Source organism: Equus caballus, chromosome 24, assembly GCF_041296265.1.
Source record: "Equus caballus isolate H_3958 breed thoroughbred chromosome 24, TB-T2T, whole genome shotgun sequence".
NCBI lineage: Eukaryota > Metazoa > Chordata > Mammalia > Perissodactyla > Equidae > Equus > Equus caballus.
Window position 1 is genome coordinate 20,341,570 of NC_091707.1, and position 21,994 is coordinate 20,363,563.

General features: G+C 37.5%; 1 protein-coding gene across 10 annotated transcripts in view; it reads left to right on the forward strand.

Annotated features, from left to right (window-relative positions):
• LRRC9 (leucine rich repeat containing 9) overlaps positions 1-21,994 on the forward strand; it is a 122,357-nt gene that overhangs the window by 64,552 nt on the left and 35,811 nt on the right. For 5 of the 10 annotated variants that reach the window (XM_023627830.2, XM_023627826.2, XM_023627828.2 and 2 more), the window contains 7 exons: positions 2,401-2,520; positions 10,978-11,169; positions 12,581-12,706; positions 14,899-15,033; positions 16,318-16,495; positions 18,588-18,808; positions 20,170-20,292. In XM_023627830.2, coding sequence (XP_023483598.2) covers positions 2,401-2,520; positions 10,978-11,169; positions 12,581-12,706; positions 14,899-15,033; positions 16,318-16,495; positions 18,588-18,808; positions 20,170-20,292 — 1,095 coding nt within the window. The remainder of the gene's footprint in view (positions 1-2,400; positions 2,521-10,977; positions 11,170-12,580; positions 12,707-14,898; positions 15,034-16,317; positions 16,496-18,587; positions 18,809-20,169; positions 20,293-21,994) is intronic. The other 5 variants (XM_023627827.2, XM_070249823.1, XM_070249827.1 and 2 more) reach the window with 2 other exon arrangements.

The following is a 21,994-nucleotide window of genomic DNA, read 5'->3' on the forward strand; positions in this document are numbered from 1 at the left end:
TTGGTATTTGATTGACTGATAAATTAATAAGAACACTTGAGAAGACAAGTTATTCTTACATGACACTATCTTTCTAGGGGCTCACTAAAAGCTGACATACAGACGAAAATCCATTGTTTAAGATGACAGTTTTTTCTCCAGTGATGGTGTAAAACAGAAAGAGAATGCAAAAATATTTTTAAAAATAATAAGTGAGGTCAATAGTTTTAAGTCTGCTTATGAAAATATTCAGAAAACATCCTTTTCAAGAAGTTTGTGGGATTGCTTTGGTGAAACTGCATCGTCACCATTCAGTACATCTTCAACCCAGGACATTATTATTAGAGAGGAAGGAAAACTTCATAATATCGTGGCAGTATCACCATCTTTATCATAAATGTGCAGGAAAGTGATAACAGGAGCAATCTTCCAGCTGCCAGGACTGAGAAATTATTGTTTCTGCACTATAATGTCAAGAGAGAATATTTGAGTAATAAACTTTTGGTAATAAAGCTTTAGTTATAAAGGTTTAAAAAATGAATGTGTTCTGATTGGATCGAGCTTCTGCAACATGTATTCCTGTAGGCTTAAAGAGATTAAATCAAAGTGAAAACACCAGCACCAAAGGTAGGTCTTTTGATTATCTTTGGTTTGTAAAATGAAAAAGGGAGGCAAGTAAGACTTCACGGAGCTGTGGCCTCCGTGTGACCCTCACCTGACTGCATTAATTTGATCAACACCCACAGCACAAGAACGGAGGGACTTTTCCCCTTCCATTTGTAAGCATTGGGGTTCAAAATGAATAAATTATTTTCCCTGCCTCAAGGACATCAGGTTGGTGGAGGAGACAGACATGTAAACAAATATAGGAAGCTTGGAGTTGCTGGGAGAGCTCCACAGAAAGAGGTGAGTGGAGCAGGTTTTTTGAAGGATATGAGAAATGTAATTGTTTGTGTCTTCCAGGCAGAGGAAATACCCTATCTATAGGCACATGGTGTTGAAAGATCGTGCTGCCTTCAGGGAACACAGAAATTCAGCGTGGCTAGAACACAGGGTGTGTGATGGTGGAAGGTAGAGGTTGGAATACGAGGATACATGAGGCTGAGACCAGAAAAGTAGGAGGTTGTAGCCACATTAGGATAGATTTTAGAAAACAAATTTAAAAATTTAGATTCTTTTCTTTAAGGAACAGACTGTCTGTTTTTAAAGACCTAGTTTGGTAGTTTGTGGATGGATTTAACTGCCTGGCGCTATGGAAATCTGGTAGAAACTATTGTAGTCGTCCAGAGGACAAATAACAGTCTGAACTAAAGCACTGGTCGCGCTGGTGGAAGGCAGTGGCTGGTTGGAGAAACATTTCTAGAATCAAATTTATATGGAAAAGAGGGATGGGAGGTGATCAACAATATCTGTTAGATAGTAAAATTCTTAGTTAGGATTGGAAATGTAGGCTGCCAAGCAGGTAATTAGGGAAGATGGTGAGTTCAGTTGTGGACGTGTTAAGTGTAAGTTATCTACAGAGTCTATCTGGATGATACCTATACGTGACCTGTAGAATAAACTAGTCTGCATAAATTGGCCATTCTTAAAAATTTCAACTAAGTTTTGACAGGTATTAGAAATTTACTTGTTTCTCCTGGTCAGTTGTTTAGTTATATCCACAGTATAATAGGCTATAAGATGGTGGTGGTGAGTGAAGAGGGTTGGGAGGTAGACACCTGATTTTATCATAATACCCATTTGTTTTGAATACTGTGGTCAATTGTATTAATATATTTTCTTGTGCAGCTTTATTTTGTAGACTATGCATAAATACAGCGTTCACTTGATTCACAATGGTGTGGTTTAAAGGCAGAAAAATATGTAAACATCAGGGTCTCCCCTAAATATAAAAATGTAATAACATTTACTTCTATATAGCCCAGGATCAAGCAGACAGGGAAAGTCTGGGCCAAATTCTGATATGGAAATTGTCTAAGACACTCCCCTACCTCCTTCTTTGATGTTCTGTCCTCCCACTTCAACACCCTCGGTCTTTCCTCCTTAGTCCAGTGCCCTCCAATGGTTTCTGGCAATCCAAGTGTGCCTTTGCTATCCTCTCTCTTATGAGGTATCCTAGCCGATACCCAAAATATTTAGGGCCTACATTGTTCACTGCCTGGCCTGTGAAATAGATCTGCCCTAATAAATATCTTAAGAATATACTTAACTACTTTCTAAAAAGTATTTCATGCCAATTTGTGCTAAATTTAGACCAAGTGGAAGATCAAATTAATGAAGAACCGAATCCAATGATGCTATCCAATAATGTGTTTATGATCATACATTAGATTTTTTTTCTTCTAAGTTCTCAATGTTATTTAATTATGGTGTAGAATATAATCTGCTTTATTCTTTCATGTGTATTTTATTTTACTACAGAGTCTGAATCTACATGGAAACAGCTTAAGTAAATTGAGAGATCTCTCTAAGTTAACTGGACTTCGGAAACTTAATATCAGCTTTAACGAATTTACTTGTTTAGATGATGTATACCACTTGGTAAGAACTGCCCTTTTGAAGTTATTTAAGTAAAGTAAAATTATTAATTTATTAGATAAATTATTTTTGTAATTATGACGTCATATATACCATATTTAAGATTATACAGCCCAAATAGGGAACAAAGCACACATACCCATTGGGTTACTTTCTCTAAAGTAGATCTTCAATTTAGATTCCATTTGCAGACCAAATATGTGCCTGTGGTCATATCTGATTTCTAGCTACTTTAAAATAAATATATTAAAACTACTCCAGACTTGTTTTCAAAGTATCCTTTGGAAAGTGTCCTCTTCATTTTCTTCTGCTCTTTTTTCCCCCTCTTATTTTTCTTCTCCTTGTGAGTCCTTATTTGTTCTTCTTCATTTTCCAGTTTGCCATTTCACATCTAATGTTGTCAATTCTTCTCATCCGTTGATTATCTATGTTATTCCTCTTTCTCTCTGCCTTGTCCTTCCTACCTGAATGTCACATGCATAGATCTTGTTTGACTTGTGACAAATAAGCAGTGCCCGTGTACACACTGGCATGAATTTTGTCTGGCTTTTGTTTTCTTTGTTATGTATCATATAACAAAAATAATTACGTATGTGGTTCCAGAACTCCCACTCAGCATCCCTGTTGCCATGTGTCGCAGGCGATTGACCTACCTTTTCAGAATATGTCTTCATTCTCAGCTGTTCAGTCTCTGCACCACCTCCCTGCAACCAAAGCCCTTGCGTTGCCTCTTCCGCCGTTGTGGTGGGAGCTGATGCTTTGCTTGCTGGCTTTAGGTTTTAGTATTAACCCCCTTCCCTGTTTCTTTTGGTTGCAAAGTCCTTTTAGAATCTGATAGTCTAGGTGCGGTATGCAGCTGAGGAGAGAAGGTAGTTTAATGGAGGTCCCAGGACTGTATGTAGATTGTTGGCATTTTTTTTAATTTAATTTTTTTCTGATAATTTGCTAGCAGTTCCAAACTGCTATTAACAGTCCTTATCATTTTGCTTAGGCACAAGTTTGGAGAGTGAGCTCTTAAGTCATGCAAGGCCCTTAGGTCGTGAGTGAACTTAGCCCGCTGCCCAGCATGTCTTTTGCAATGTGGCTGTGCTGTTCTACTTTAATAGAAAGATTTTTTTCATCATCGTATCCTCACAGCCTTATTGGATGAATATTCCCATTTTACAGATAAGGGAACTGGGTAAATTATATGCCTAAGTGTATTTTCAAAGTTTAGGATTAGCAAAGGTGACTAGATATAGACCTCTCAAGCATCGAGTATCTGATGTAGAAATGTGTCTCTAAAGATGATTACAAGGTTGTGAGGGGAGTCAGAGAGAGGGGGTACTCTTCATATGTATTTTTTCATTTTTTTTCTAATTTTTTTTTCTTTTTGCTTTTTCTCCCCAAATCCCCCCAGTAGATAGTTGTATATTTTTAGTTGTGGGTCCTTCTAGTTGTGGCATGTGGGATGCCGCCTCAACATGGCCTGATGAGCAATGCCATGTCTGCGCCCAGGATGTGAACCAGCAAAACCCTGGGCCGCCGAAGCAGAGCACGTGATCTTAACCACTCGGCCACAGTGCCGGCCCCTTTTTTCATCTTTTTATTGTAAAATAAAACACAGATGCAGAAAACTGCATACTCCAAACATGTGACAGTAAGTTATTAGAAGGTGAATGTGCTTGTAACCAGCGCCTGCATCAAGAAATAGAACTTTGCCACCTACAGCATAAGCTCCTTCTATATGCCCCATCCTTTAAGAAATCGTTATCCTGACCTCTACAGTAAGCCTCTCCCTGCAATTTTTCCCATAGATCCATCACCCAAATGTGCATTCCTTGCATAAAGTTTAGTTTTTCCATTTAAAAGAATGTACTGTAACTTTGGGACTGGCGAGGTGGTGTAGAGGTTAAGTTTTGCACACTCTGCTTCAGGAGCCTGGGGTTCATGGGTTCAGATCCCAGGTGCAGACCTACACACGGCTCATCAAGCCATGCTGTGGCAGCATCCTACATGCAAAATAGAAGAAGATTGACACAGATGTTAGCTCAGCGACAATCTTCCTCAAGCAAAAAGAGGAAAATTGGCAATAGATGTTAGTTCAGGGCCAATCTGCCTAACCAAAAAAAAAAAATTAGGAATGTAATCTAGTTAAGATTACAAATAGCCATACATATTTGTCTTTTTCTGGTCAAGTTTGACTATGGTAGAGCTATTTTCAGAGAAAAAAACTTTTCTTATTCCTTTCTCTAAGGTACTCTCTTTTCCTGATAGTTTAGGTGAATGACATGCAGCTTAGGACATTTTAATTTACCTTATGTGGTTGTCTTGTTTAGCTTTTTTAAACTCTATGAAAACCATACAGTGTTATTTATTCTCCACTATTTATGAAACCCAGGCCTTCCATTATACAAACAGTCTTAGATTGGGTATTTTGATACACAAGGCGAGGCCAGGATGATGAACACGTAACAACAATACATTTACTTTCTTCCACCTCGTAGAACCAACTTCAGGCATGCAAGAAGGGTATGGAAACTCTCCATGGTAGAGACATCCTTGAGAGAAATGACACTGAAAGTGAGATCTCCCAAGACAAACTTAAAAACTAGGAGAAGGTCGAAATTACCAATGAATGATTAAACTAGATCATAACCTTTTATAATGCTGGGATAGACATAATTAATACTGAACACACATACAAAGCCAATTCCTGGAGAATGTGGAGGCCAAGGCAGCAGGTTTTCAGTGTCTCTGAATCCCCACATAAAACCAGTAAACAGATAAAACCAAAGTCGCATGGACAACATTTAAAACAAAGCTACATGACAAAGTAGCCCCGTTAGAAGTTGGTAGGAATAAACCACCAACAATCACAAGACCTACATGGTCTCGACGTCTATGTGAGAGAAAGAGGCAGTCATGAGGGCAGCATCTGATGGACCTGAGAACAGGAGGGCTCCAGAATAGCCACCTCATACTCACTGGGAAGTCCTGGGGCCACCCGGAGAACAGCAGCTGACGCTGGGAGGAGTCTGCCCCTTCACCACCGGGTGAGCGCACGGAACCCCCCGTGAGAAGGCCTCAAGGAGCTGGAGCAGTCCAGCCTCTGTGAACCTCAAAACTGCCCCACCATGGCTTCCTTCCAGAACAGAATCCTTCTTGGAGAACAAAGTGCTGGGGCTAAGTCAAAATTAAACAGGATAAGGACAAAAAAAAAAAAAACAAAAACAAATAAAAGAGGAAGTTCAGGCTGAAGTGGAGGAAGAGAATAGATTCAGGAAGTCTTAGAAAATCAGCACTACCATTTTTAAACAGTACGTATAAACTATGAAAGAGGGACATCTGTGAAGTTAGAAAAGCTTTCCCTAACCCCAATTCATTTTAAAAGTTAAGAAAAACTAATTTCACTTAAAAGTGAGCAGCAAGGAAAGTACTGAGGTCAAATCCCAGACAAAGCTCTGAGAGAGAGAGAGAGACACTGCTGCAGGCAATAAAAGAACACCAGGAAGATACGCTCAGGAATCGGGTCATGACTATTAACTGCTATTTCAAAACAAGCAAAAAAATGTGAAGAATGATATAAAACAAAATAACATCTGGATTAGAAAAACGCAGAAGTGAGGTGAAAGAACCCAGAAAAGAAATTGAAATAAAACAATAAAATCATTTCAGAAATTAAGGCTAAAACAAACACGAAAGCAAGTAAACACAACAGATAATACTTTAAGAGAAATAGAAAGTGAAAAGGAGGAAAAATTTAAAAATCAAATGTAAATTAAGAGATGAAAAGGACTCGAGATGGGCCAGCCCGATGGAGTGGTGGTGAAGTTTGCACACTCTGCTTTGGCAGCCCAGGGTTCATGGGTTCAGATCCCGGGTATGGACCTACACACCGTTCATCAAGCCATGCTGTGGCAGCATCCCACATGCAAAATAGAGGAAGATGGGCACAGGTGTTAGCTTAGTGACAATCTTCCTCAAGCAAAAAGAGGAAGATTGGCAATAGATGTTAGCCTAGGGCCAGTCTTCCGCACCAAAAAAAGGACTCAAGAGAAAGGATACATAGTGAAGATAGATAAAGATTCAACATATGAATAATGGAAACCCCTGAAGAAGAAAACCAAAGCAAGAAAACAGAAAAATTCATGAAAACTTCCAATTCAAAAGAAAGAAAAAGTGATTTTAATCTACATATTGGAAGAGCTTACTGTGAATCTGAAATATAGACCCAGAACAACAAATGCCAAGACATATTCTAGTAAAACTACTAAAATTTAAAGAAACTAAAAAAGTTCTTGGCCATCTCGAAGAAAAAATCATGTGACTAAAAAGGAAAAAATTTTATGACAATCTAATTGGACTTTACTACAGTGACACTTTATGCCAGAAGAAAATGGCTGTCCAAGAAGAGAAACTGTGAGCCAAGAATTTTCTATCTAGTAAAGCTTCCTTGCAAGTATAAAGGATAGAGATAGACTGTTATCAACATGCAGTAACTGATAGAATATTGTTCCCATAAGCCCTTTCTGAAGAATCTACAATGGAATATTTTTTAAAGATTTTATTTTTTCCTTTTTCTCCCAAAGACCCCCTGTACATAGTTGTATATTTTCGTTGTGGGTCCTTCTAGTTGTGGCATGTGGGACGCCACCTCAACATGGCCTGATGAGTGGTGCCATGTCCATGCCCAGGATTCGAACCGGCGAATTCCTGGGCCGCCAAAGCGGAGCACGCGAACTTAACCACTCAGCCACGGGGTTGGCCCCTGGAATATTTTTTAGACAATCAAAATGTTTAGAGAGATACCAACCTAAGGACTAGTGATCAGAATTAAACATACAGTTTCAAATGAATTGACATGGAGCATGTACAGAGTGTAAGGCTCCATGCTTTGACAATGTAGACATAGTATGATAATTTTAATTATTTTTTTAAATAAGAAATAATGGAAAAAACATATACCAAAATTTTTTTTTAATCCTTCCAGTAATATATTTATGAGAGTATTAGTGCTGTTTTTCTGAGACTATTGTATATAGTAAGGGATAAAACAAATGAGTTAACTATTAAATATTCTATTTCTATCACCTTGTATCTTTGAGAATCAGAATTCTTTGTGTGGGAGGAAAAAAAGATATAGATGTAAGTAACAGAGAAGAGGTTAAACTAAACGATTTTCAGCCTTGAACCAAGTTGGAAGTATCAATATTAATTCATGAGGTTAGTTTTAATTATACATACATATATAGTCACACACACACACACAAACACACACACACACTTCCCCTGCAACAATTTCTGTCCAATGAAAAGACTTAGGAATAATGACCAACCCAGATTGTGGTCCTGAAATACCACTTCTCTCTAAAACAAACCAGGGCTTCTTGAGGAAATGGCTGATCCCATGTCTGCAACAGGAAATATGTAAAATGTGTTTTGAACCTCTTTCATACCAGGTGGCAAAGAAGCTATCAAAGACCACTATGGTCATGGCAAAGGAGCTAACTTTAAGATGCTCCCACTGGCTAAAGATGAGACAGTTTGAAGTTCCATTGTGATGATAATTGTAATAGGTTGAATCTCATCAAATATGCTTACATCCCAGCATTCCTAATGATATTAAAACAAAAAAGAATTTCTCATCTTTGGTAAATCATAGGGAAGCAATTCATTATCTTGAAAATTGGTAACTAAAGGCAAATAATCAAGCATCTGTTCTGCATTTCCTGTATGAATGGTACCACTGGGTAACCAAATAACAGATAAGAGAAAATGTCTCTATGTAAAAGTATTCCAACTAATAAACGAAAAGGAAATGATGGAATAAGAATATTGCCATTTTAGATCCCCAATGAGTTAATGGATATAGACATTAATAATGGCTGGTGACATCAGAAAAGTGAGACAACCAGACATTATGAGTCTCCTATAGTCTTGCCAGAGGAATAGAACCTGAGTCTGATCCAATCTCTGCATCCAGTTGCCAAATTGCAGAAAATATGGAGGATGGAAGGCACGTAGAGTTATAGCATAAGTAAGCAAATCGGGAGGGTCTAGACTGTGGGAAACTCTTTGGGTAGGAAGCTCCAAGTAATTCTGTAGATAAACTATGGAGAGTGGAAGGGCATAGAAGGGAAACCTATAAATTAACAGTGACTTAAAAGGTATAGTACTTTTGTTTTTTTGGTAAGGAAGATTGTCCCTGAGCTAACATCTGTGCCAATCTTCCTCTATTTTATATGTGGGATACCACCACAGCGTGATTTGATAAGCAGTGTGTAGGTCCACACTTGGGATCCGAACCCATGAAATCCCGGGCCTCTGAAGTGGAGCATACGAACCTAACCACTACACCACGGGGCCGGTCCCTGCATCCCTAATTTTTTATTGAAACAATACTTCTGTCTTATCTTTTTGAATGAGAAATTTCTTTTTAACGCGTTCCAGATGTCTAGAGACAGCTAGTCTACATTTAGAGAATGAACCGTTATCCCTAAGGATATTTAAAAGAGAGATTGAGGATTTTGATCTTTGCAAGTTGGGCTGTACAGTAACTTTTTCTTAAACTGAAGTACAAGAAATATTAAAACAGAAAACTCTGCTGCAAAACTGAAAATACCATCCCATGGATGTTTCCTGAGTTCATGGAGTCTGTTTTATACCCTGAGAATGCAAAAATGAAGATCCCAGCCCTGTTTTCAAGGAAAGAAGACAGTTATCTTTTTGTGATGTTTGGTTCCCAAATGTTAGCCTGCAGGCAAGTGCCAGAATTTGGGGCGAGTTTTCACCAATCTATGATGAAAATTTGGAAGAGATGGGCCATGTAGTAAATTTTTATAAAGTTAAATTAATTTCATTTAAAAGATTGTTCTAAGATTATATCCTTCATACTTTTTTTCTGCCAAATACCCTTTTGTTCAAGAAATTATGATAGTAAATGACAGCTTTTGTTCTGTTTTACTATGCTTACTTAGGAGAATAAAAAGTCAGTAACACTATTTGGTTTTCAGAAATTTGTTTAGATTTAAATACTCTGTACATTCAACATGTGAAACCTGAACCTCTATAACGGGTGCTCTTCCAACAATAGGAACTATGCATTTTCAAGCAGTCACTAACTCTTTGCTGAACTCGAACAGTTGTTTGAATTAAGTTGTAAAGAAATAAAGTTCATTTTTAACCTATAGTAATATTAATTTTTATTGTAAAAAATATGTTGCAAAATATCTGCTTAACGTTCTCTTTATCTCCTCCTTGTTCTGGGTCTGAGTAGTATACACCTTAAAAGAAAATTTTATTTGCAACAAATAGAAGTAACAAATTAAAGTCTTAACGACTTCTTACAAATAAGTAGATGACAATCTGACTAGATAAATCTCCAAAGACAAGAAATACAATAAACAAAAAAAGAAATTTATAGATAGCTACTGTAAACACATGGAAAGATACTCAACATCACTGGTAACAAACAATGTAAATTAAAATAAGGTATGGGTATTGGTGGGCATTTAAGGAAATGAACATTCTCAAATTCTACTGTTGGAAGAAAAAATTGGTACAAACTTCTTGAAAACTGTTTGGCAGTATTTATCAAGAGTCTTAACAATACAGAATTCTTTAAAACCAGTAATCCCATTTCTAAAAAACTGTTCTGAAAAAATTCAGTCTCAATTAAAATATTGCATTCATGGATGTTTGTTGAAACGTTACCAATAATTAGAAGCAAGGTAAATGTCTCTAATAAAATGTTTAAGACAATCTCAATAATTCACTTATTAGAATATTATGCAATCATGCAAAATCATTTTGAAGAATATTTAAGGGTGTGTGAATATGTTAAAAGGATACAAAATTCTATATAACATGCTCTGTTTTACATAAGAAGAAATATATGTGCATATAATAAAAAACGTCTTCAGTGTTTTTTTCTGAGCAGTAACATTATATAAGCTTTCTATTTTTAAAATTTTTATTTATTTACTATATTTTTCAAATTTCCAATAAAAGTGTTATTTTAATGATTTTTAAAAATTATTATTAAAAATAATACACTTTTATAAAAGAAAAGTATAGAATAAGTTTAGTTTCTACCTCTGAAGATGGACTTTTTTTAACCAGGCTATGGGTTCAAGGGTATAAACCAGAAGCCTAGATATTAATAAGTGTAATTCCTTGTTTGTTGGGGACAAATTATCTTGCCAGTTTCTCTTTGCCTTCTCTTCTATGAAAACAAACACTGCCACTCTATGTTACAAGAGTGAAGTGAGAATTAAGAGAGAATGACTAAAATAAAATACCTGTAACTCTTTAGGAGAATACACACATTGATACCGTTATTGCAGTATACTTACTGTTTAGGTTTTCTTTGAGGATTGCCAAAAAGTGTGTAAAGTACCTAGAGAATCACAGAGAAAAGAACTATGTAAATACCAACCATGATCCATTCAGCACCACTTCTGTTTGTCTGTGTTGCAGTATAACCTTGAATATTTGGATGCAAGCCATAACCATGTGATAACCCTGGAGGGGTTTAGAGGTCTGATGAAACTGAAGCACTTAGACTTGAGCTGGAATCAACTGAAAAAATCTGGTGATGAAATAAATATGTTATGCAAACACACCACGAGCCTTCTCACTCTTGATATTCGACATAATCCATGGCAAAAGGTATGCAACAGACATGTTTATTAAAAAAGTAGGCATTCAATTTTATTTCAAAGCCATTTTCACTACTATTGAATAGTAGCCAGAAATAGGCAAACTATCTTTGTTTTACTAGAATTCCTTTAAGTATTTCATAAGTTGAATTTAGTGTAGTGATCATATGAGTCAAACATTACTATAAAAAAGGCTGTTATTTCCTATCAGATTTTTTTTGTAACCTCGAACAGTTTGAGAGTGTTATGGCTTTAACACTGTTAGATGTCACTGCCATGCAAACCTTTGGAGAGTTTATGTAGCTCAGTGTGCTGGAACCCTAACGGAGTGAAGCGTAGGAACAGGAATAATAGAACACAGTGAGAGAAACACGCCAGTAAAGGGGGAACAAATTTGTCACCTCCCCTGATAAACCTGAACTATAAAGTCTTATGTTCTGTTATTAAAGGAAATTTGATTGAACACTTTTTCTCTCATCACAAAAGTATGTAAATTCATGCTAAGAAATGTCAGTATTTGATGATTCTATTTAAGGGTATCTCCAAGTATTTAAAATAAGCCCCAAGTTTATAATTTCAAGAATCCTCCTTTCCTTGCCTTTCAAAAATATACATAAGACTACATTCAACTTTTTTTTTGAGGAAGATAACCCCTGAGCTGACATCTGCTGCCAATCATCCTCTTTTTGCTGAGGAGGATTGGCCCTGAGCTAACATCTCTGCCCATCTTCCTCTACTTTATATGTGAGATGCCTGCCACAGCATGGCTTGATGAGCAGTGCATAGGTCCACACCCAAGATCCAAACCAGCAAACCCCAGGCTGACAAAACAGAGTGCATGAACTTAACCACTATACCACCGGGCCAGCCCCAGACTGTGTTCAACATTTTAAAAAGGGACTTAAGCATGATTGGTTCTATAAAGCTGGCCATATTACTATGTTTATATTGTTGTATTTCTTCTTTTTTGCACGGTAAAATTGAAGGATATTTTTCTTTTGCCAAAGCAGACTTCCTGAATGATCACGGTACAGCTATCTTCCTGTTGCCAAATTAGATGTCAGGGCCAAAGCCCCATCCTGAATCACATGGGCTGACTAGAACAGCTGATCTAGACAAACAGAAGGCTCTGCCGTTGTCCTCTGAACACTTTTCACCAGTCATTTCTCAACAGCTTACGAGATTTCCCCCTTCATGCGAGCAGAAACATCCACCTTCAAACAAAACAGATTAGTTCTTAAATATAATTTAATTTCAACTATTATTTAAAGAATTAAGTTAAGCTTTTATTTTTGGATATATATAATAAAGTAGGAGATGCATAATTTGAATTATATGGGACAGAATGAAAAAGCACTCCTTTCCATGCCATAATGTGTGTAGTATTTTATAAAAATTAACTTTTTGTTATTTTTCCCAAGCCAGCCACATTAAGGCTGAGTGTTATTGGCAGATTAAGGACTCTCACTCATTTAGATGGACTCCTCATTTCTGAAGAAGAAGCAACAGCAGCCATGAAATTTATTACTGGAACAAAGATTACTCAGGTTGGATTTTACTGTTTAATACTTTTTGTGCTGCTTTGAATATACAAATAATATTGTCCATACTCTTGTTTTGTTATTAAGATTTTGTATTCTCTCTTAGCATGCTAATAAAAAAGCAATTAATATATAACAATCATATCACTTGAATGTTTTTTCCTGTTTAAATGTGTCCCCTTTAAATGCCAACTGGATGTGTGCATTCCCACCCCTGCACACTACCCCAAAAACACCTCTAGGGTAACTGGTTTTTCCTGATCTGCCTGAACTCTTCAGAGTCCTTTCTAGAGCCTACATGAAAATAAGCAACTTTCTGTGGATAGGGTAAGCCTAGAGGCGTTGAGAAAGCATTTAGTGAATTATCTACCTAGTATTGCTATTACACGTGTCTGGCTGAAAAAAACAAAACCTACTGACTTGGGGGAGGAGAAATACCTGCATTATCCAGATTTAAAATACTATACTTTGGCCAAAGTACCTTCAACATCCTAAATATCTCCACTTTAGTTACCTAGCTATTTCCTTTTTGTGGGGTATTTGAATATTAAATCCTTAAACAATGTAATGTTTAATTTTGGATCTATTCAGGCTGAAGGAAAGAAATTTTTTTGTTGATAAAAATACAATTAACACCTGAAGGAGAGTTGGGGATCTACCCTCCCAGGAATCAAGACTTACGAAAATCCTTTAAGACAATGTGGAATTGGCACAGAGTTAAATAGACCAATATAACAAAACATAAATACTCAATATAGACCCACACGTACATGGAAACTTGATAACTATCAGCTGCCTTTACAGATCAGGGAGGCTGGGCAAAGGCACTGGGACAAGTGCATTAAGGACTTCACTGTAAAAGTCAAAACAAAAACTATTTTAGAAGAAAAGATCAGAGATTATCATTATGACCTTGAATTAGGGAAGAATTTATTATGCAAGAAACAAAGAGCATAAACTATAACAGATTGGTTTGTCTACTTTAAAATTAATAAATCTGTTCCTCAAAGGGCTCACCATAAAGAAAGTGAAAAGACAAGCTGCGTTCCAGGAAAGGAAATTTGCAGCACATCTAACTGACAACAGATATTCTGTATATATCCAGAACTTATCAGGAAAAAGACAACCAATCAAACAGAAAAATGGGCAAAAGATTTCAATAGACACTTCACTGTAGAGGAAATCAGAACAGCCAAATAACAGGAAAAGATGCTCCCCTTTATGAGTATTCAAGAAAATGAACATTAAAATGCAATGATCTACCAGTTTACAGCCACCAATTAGCAAACATTTTAAAGCCTGACGGTATCAAGTTTTAGCAAACATTTGAAGTAAAGCTTACAATTGGTACAACCACTTTGGAAAACAATTTGGCATCATCTAGTAAAGCTGAATATATACATACCCTACAACCCAACAGGTTGTATACACTCTAAACAAACTCTTGCATGTGTGCACCAGGAGTCACACACAAGAATATTCATGACAGCAATTGTTTATAATAGCAAAAAACTGAAATAAGCCCCAGTGTTCATCGACAGGAGAATTGATAAGGAAATACTACATAGCAATGGCGTGTGAATGAGATACAGCTACATGCAGCAGCACAGATGAATCTCATGAACATAATGCTAAGCAAAACAGCAAGTCCTAGAAGAATACATACATATTATTTCAGTTTACATAAAGTTCAGATGTGTGCAAGACTAAATGATATATTGTCTGTGGACACAAACACAGGTCTATAAAGAAAGTGAGTGAATGGTAGGCATGAAATTTGAGATCAGCGATTGCTTCTCAGGGGATCGATTGAGTCACTTGAGATGAGAGCTGACTTCTGAGGGGAAGGAGAGGAAGAGGATTAGGACCAGGCACACAGGGAGCTTGTAGGGTAGTGGCAATATTCTAGCTCTTAAACTGGCTTCGTGGGTGGATTAAATGAGTGTTTGTATTACAGTAATCCTTTCACAATTTTAAAATACTATTTTGTAATGATTAATTATCTGTTAAAACAGAAAAAAAGTGAAATATACAACAAAATATATCTAGATATTGAAAACATTTTAAGGCAAAGAAAATGTCATATTTTAACATTATTCATTGGGCCACTCACATAGGAAACAATACTTTTAACTATATATAAGTGAACCCACTATATGCTATTTCCTTTATTCATCGTGTCTGTTTTGTTTTATTAGTTGTCTCTCTTACAGCATTCGAGTGCTAAAGAGGAGAGACCACGCACGCTCAGTATATGGCCTTCTGCCAAAATTCTGACACAGAGTTCAAAGTTAGGACCACATTCACGTCTGAGTGGAAACTGGTACTTGAAGGTAAAGGCTAATTCTATTAAATCTAATACAAACGTTTCATTTCAATTGATTTTTAGTCAGCTTTGGTCTGTGTATCATAAAGAGGGCCTTACCTTACAGAGAGGTAAGGGGCAGAAAATCGGAAGAGCCGAATTAAAATTAAATAAGGTCAAGTGGTGAATTGTTCTGTCATGGCCATGGCGGTGGGGACTGGACAGCGGTCACCATAGAGTTGGAGATTTAGGATAAAGGTACACTATAAAACCAAAGGGTAGATTCTGATAATATGGCAAAAGAAGCAAGCAAGGGGCTGGCTCCGTGGCCCAGTGGTTAAGTTCCTGCGCTCTGCTGCAGGCAGCCCAGTGTTTCGTTGGTTCGAATCCTGGGCGCAGACATGGCACTGCTCATCAGACCACGCTGAGGCACCATCCCACACGCCACAACTAGAAGGACCTGCAACAAAGAATCTACAACTATGTACTGGGGGCCTTGGGGAGAGAAAGGAAAAAATAAAAATCTTAAAAAAAAACAAAAGAAGCAAGCAAACTTTAAAGTTCAGAGGCAGAGATCAAGCCAAAAATTTGGGTGACAGGTAAAAGGGATCAAGAATCCTAGCAAAGCACTGGGGGAACTGGTCTGAATTCAGCCAAGGGAAGGGAAAGGGCAGGAGCACCAGCAGCTTCCTGCTGCATAAAGCACCCTTATACCTCTTGCCAAAAATAGAAACTGGATTAAGAGAAGCTGACCCTTGAAAATGGAAGGTATTAGTGGCATTGTTTTTATTATGGGATATATACAGATATTTAGCTGTGATGCAGGCCCGGTGACAGCCTTGGCTGACCCCACGGGGAGTTATGGAATTAGAATGGCCCTTTAAATTTGTCCCAAGTTTGGCTGAGATGGCCAGGCCTTTGTATCCCTCCATCATTGGATGCGGGCCAGCCTGGGAAAGAGTGTGACCTCGGGCAGGGCCGCTCCCTGCAGCTGAGGCCGTCCCTGAAGGGGCTGACAGGAAAGGCCTTCTGCCGACAGCGCTCCCAGCAGCTGGGCCAATCCTCCCACTACAGTGGGAATCTGACTGGCACAGCTCAGTGTCCATAATACCATATAAGTCCCTCTTGGAGTTCTAATCTTGTCAAGTTTTGCTTTTTTGTAAACTAAGAGCTTCAGAAGATCTTTAGTTCCTGAAGGAATTCCTTTGATGTTACTTACCACATTTGAATTGTTTCATTAGCGTTTTTATCTTATAACATCAAATTTATTGATGAGATTCAGAAGTAACATATAATGTGAATTATTCTACAGATAACTGCCTTAAATTTAGATGGGCAACATCTCTTTGAAATCACAAACTTAGAAAAATTAGAAAATTTGAAGTGGGCATCATTCAGCAACAATAATCTCACTAAAATAGAAGGCCTGGAATCCTGTGTTAACTTGGAAGAGCTCACATTAGATGGAAACTGCATCTCAAAGCTAGAAGGTAAAGTATTTGAGGATTCGAAAGTCTTTAAAATATGAATGTCTAATTAACAAGAGCAAAAAATGAGTGACACAGGATAGAATTTCTGAAGTGCAAGATCCCTAGAGAAGTTCCAAGAAGATTTGGGGCAGAGTATTCTAAACACCTGTTAGTGGGATCTGTGACGAGCTGCTGTACATAATGAGCCCAGCTAGCTGACTTTCACCTCCTCCACCTTTCCTCTCCTCTCCTCTGTGCCAGAGTTTACCATCTATTACCAAACCTAGCATATTACAAACCGAACAGTAATTAATGTCTGTGGAGTTGAATAAATGAATGAATGAGGTGTGCTTTTGAAAAAGATAAAGTATCCCAGTTCATTTTTCAAAATATAGAATGAACGTTATATTTGGAAATTTGAAGACTTTAACAAAAACGAAATTTTATTTCCTAAAGGTTCAAACTCAAATGTACTACATAACATTTTCCATGGATCCACATACAAGTACATTTAAGTAGCTTTACCAATGTCTGAGTATGCGCGCACACACGAACATACATACCTATCTGGGTATAGAATATTTCAGGCTGTGCATTTTGGTAACAGGGTTGTCTTGTCAAGGAGAGAAAGTAAGAACTGAAAATTGTGGCTGGGAAAAAGACTTAATTTATACTGTATTCACTTTTGTTGACCTTAAAGAAATAGACAGCCAGTTATTTCTCCAGCAAAAATGGGTTTACTCAGGCAGCAAAGAATCGCGGTTCTGGGTCTGCAACCACGGTGAGCCACATGCAAATCCCCTGCAACAAGGGAAGAGAAACTCTTTTACAGAAGGAAGTGGAAGTTGGGAAGGCTATTGCAAGCAAAGAGTCCATTGGAAGGGACTGGGAGTTCCAAGTCTAGTGGCTTTTAGTTGGCTGAGCTGTGACAGTCTCTCATTGGCTGAGCTGCTGCTGAGCCAGAAGAGGAAGTCTTTCTTCTTCCCGTTGGGCTCTGCAATTGTAGTAAGGGCATAAGAGCTCCCTCTTCTGGCTTCCTGGCTCCATTTTAAGTGAGGTTTCTGTTTACTAATTTTCACTTTTGAATTGTTGGATTATTTTTAGCATCTGTATGTACTACCTTTTTCATAAAATAGAAAATTTTATTTCAAAAAATACATATGCAAAAGCGAGTATTAAATATTTTTAAAAACAGCATGTGCAATGTAAAAACATTTGTATACTTTATCATAATGGCTGTTAACAATATGTTTGTAACTTGCCCTAGATCAATTACCCTTCAGCATTCCATAGTCCCCTGTTAAAGACGGTATGGAAGGGGAGCATGGCTAAAATTTATTGAGGACCAATTATTTGCCAAAAGCTATAACTGACATTCCCTTTAATTCCATAACCCCTTAGAAGTAGATTTCAGTATGTCCATGTCTAAGGATGAGGCTCAGAGGTTACATAATTTACATAATTCCCCTATGGTCCCAAATCTAGTGGTGATACATTTGAAACCAACTCTGACTCCAAAGTTCTTATCTTTCAGCTGAACCAGCCTACCACAGCTATAAAGTGCCTACAGTACGTAGCATACGTAGGGGTTGGATTGTGCTGAGAAGTGGCATTTTCTAAAGTTCTGTCTTAGAGTACTTTTAAGCACACAAAGGTAGAATTAGGCTAAATGGTCCTTTGTAATACAAATGATGCCACAATGAGGAATACTTTCCAGAGTGTTGCACTCTAGTTCCACACCCTGCATGTTTTCAAATGGGGGCTGGTGATTATTCTGAGCTTTGTGTAGAGCTTTATGTTATTGTGATGGTGAAAATCTTAATTATATCATTTGAATGTTTGAAAGCAAAATTCAGTATTTCCTACATAGTACCTTCCCTTAACGCCTGAGAGGAGAGAGTCTGCTTAGAAATCCAAAATTGGAATTTAGTAACTGAGACGTTATACACGTTATAGCCTTCTTAAACAAAAGGAAAAACACTGGTGATTAATCCTATAGAATCTGTAAAGCTACTTGAACTTAGAAAAAGAGAAACAGTAAAACGACCAGCCACTTATTTTTTAAATTAACCTTTCAGTGCCATCTGAATCTTGAATTTCCTTATTTTTCTAGGTATTTCCAAGCTAACTAAATTAACCCGCCTCAGCATAAATAATAATCTTCTCACTGGTTTGGAAAAGCATACGTTTGATAACATGCTTCATCTTCACTCCCTTTCTCTTGAGAACAACAGAATCACTTCACTGAGTGGTTTACAGAAAGCTTTCACTCTGATTGAATTGTACATAAGCAACAACTATATTGCCCTCAATCAGGAGATCTACAATTTAAAGGTGACTATCTGGGGTAATAATGTTTCTGTTTTTTTAAATATTCATTGTTTCTTTATACTGTGCAGTTAATGCACATTCACTGTATAGAGTTTGGAAAACAAAAATATAAAGAACAAAATAAAAATCAAGAATAACAAGGTTTATTAAAATGTATTTGCATTCAATTTATATACACATGCAAACATATATATGTGTAAGCAAATGTCCCCAAGTTGATAACCTCCTGGGTAAATTTTTTTAGTACTCAAGTAAAATAACCCAAGCTCCTTCCTTCCTAACTAGCGCCTTCCTCAGTGTTTCCAGAGATTCTGCAACTTGGTTGGGGAGTAAAATTCCTTCACTTTTCCTGTTCTCAGAGCAGTTCTTGATTACCTCTCCATTACTTACTGGTGGCTCCAACTCTTTCTGGTCGACTATGCCCAGCTTCGCTCTCTTCAATTCTCCCCAAGAAACCTGTAATTCAAGGATACTGTATAACACGCTTTACTGAATGTTTGAATAAAATGGAAGTTTTCTACAGCACAGAATAGCAATTCACTTCAAATGTAATGTGCGACTTCCTTGTTTCTAGGGTTCAATGGCCATTTTCTACCACTGAGACTCTCACAATGGCCTCTTTCCTTTTGCTGATACCACATTGCCAGGACTTTGTCTCCTACCGAAAACTCACGTCCAACTCCTGTCTCCCCTTGTGTTCAGCCTTCTCCCCATGCTACTCCCAATAGAACTACTTCCGGAGCTGCAGGGGCAACCTAATCAATGACAGCAGAAACAAAGTAAACCATTTTACCCTAAGATGCAGCGGAGCTTTGCTCTTTCTTGTCTTGACCTCTCTTATCTGTATCTGTTCAGCACCCTTCCTTCACAACTAAGGCACATGAAAATGTCTTGTCTAGAAGAAAGCACGTTTCCCCTTAAGATGAAGTCTGCTAATCTCTCAGAAGGCAGAGGCACTTCAGCTTTATCCCTCATCAGAAGGCAGTGTTTTTCATTCCTGTTATATCTGTATAAACACATGCATACTATTTAATAGGCCATTATTCCATAAATAAAGTATATTGTTTTAAACTTAGCAAGGTTCCCTCCAAGTTTTTACCACTGATGTATAACACATTTAGCATCAGCATCCTAAAACAGGTTCTGATCATATAACATAGACCACTGCAAGATTGTATGAAATGGACCTTAATGGTCTGAAAGGGTAACCCTAGCACTAAAAAGAACACTTAAAAGCACTCAAATCACTAGGAAATGATAGAGTAATTCAAATATTAAAATTCAAGGATGGTTAAACTCTTAAGGGGAAAAAAACCTTGCTAGAGTGCTGTAGCACTTTAAATGTATGTGTTTTCATTACCCAGGGTTTATGCAACCTGGTCATTTTAGACATGTATGGAAACATTATTGTATGGAATCAAGAAAATTACCGGTTCTTTGTAATATTTCACCTTCCAGAACTTAAAGCTTTGGATGGAATCTCAATCGTAAGTTGTTTTTGACTCATAGCATTTGGTCTAAGCTACACATTCAGATATGTGTAGGCCATAATCATTTGAACATTGCTTTACCACTAGTATGATACCCAAATTTACTATGCTTGTTAAATCTGGTCTCCTAAGCACATTTTACTTCTAGGTTTTAAAATTTTCTCCTCTGGCCAATTCTTAATTGTCTAAATTGAGGTGGCAGGGGAGGGAAGATGCTGCCTACATTTGCACCCACTGAATTCAATGACTGAAAAAACAGCACGATCTCATGGGACAGGATAGAAAAAACTGCTCTGGAGCCCTTCTATCCTCTTGGGCCTAAAAACAGATTCCTATTTCCTGGAAAAATACAGCTGTTAATATTTAAGAAAATTATATTTGAACTAACAAATGGTATGTCAACATTACTAGTAAACTGCAAAGAAAGATAACACAGAACATAGGACTGAATATGCAAGCAGTGCTTGGGAACCTGGATTCTGTAACAAGCAAGTTCGTGCAGGGCTCCTGTTTCTACCTCACAGGGTAAGTTCGTGACGAATGTTGAAGGATAAAAAGGTTCCCTGTGTAACATTGTCTAGCTCCTGTCAGACAATAAAACTGATCAAATTTTCTAGAAAATTGAGAGTTCACGATTATTTAGGGCTTTGAGGTGCTCTGAGAAGGTTACTAATTCTAGCGCCACTTTTTTGAGGACCCTCCTCAGAATGGCGAATCAAGAGCGTTCTCCCCCCAACACAGACGAATTCCCTAGAATCTTGTACTCTAGGTTTTATTTCGATATTGGCTTTCACTGAGGGATGTTTTTTAAATAGTCTTATGAAACTAGTACTGCATTTGCTCTAATGATGTTGTTGAGGATCTTATCCTTCCTGGGTCTCTGTGCCCGCATTTGAAGGACCAGATGACAAAGTGCCTTTAGAAATAAGTGTGGGAAAACTTTTTCCTCTAAGGAAAAGTTATGTTCTGCTCACTGACAATGAGTACATATTTAGCTATTTTCACTTTGACTGCCTAAAATCTCAGGGCCAAATTTATAGTTCAATAACAGAAACCCTGTGGGACTTTTGGTCTGTCTGTCCTTATCCCCAGTTTTGATCCATTCTAATATATCTTTCTTGGTCTTGATCTTCACTGTTTATTATTTGCATTTTACTATTTGATTATATGTGCTTCCTGTAAGCTGCCACCAATTCTTTGTGGAATGAGGCAGAATATAAATATATAAATTAATAATGGGGCATGAAGACTAGACTGTAATTTAGACTTTAATTGAGAGGTAATGGGAAGGCATTAAAAATTTTTGAGTAGAGGGATGACATATTGAAAACTATGTGCTAGGAAGTTTAATCGAACAGTGGTGTTTACAGTGATAGATGGAAGACCTATAGGAGGCTATAAGAACAGTCTACATGTGAGCAGGACCAGCCCCATGGCGGAGTGGTTAAGTTTGCGTGCTCCACTTTGGCGGCCCAGGGTTTCACCGGTTCGAATCCTGGGTACAGACATGGCATCACTTGTCAGGCCACGCTGAGGCAGCCCCCCACATGCCACAACTAGAAGGACCCACAACTGAAATATCCAACTATGTACTGGGGGCATTTGGGAGAGAAAAAGCAAAAAAAAAAAAAAAAGGATTGGCAGCAGTTGTTAGCTCAGGTGCCAATCTTTAAAAAAAAAAAAAAAAAAAGAATAAACC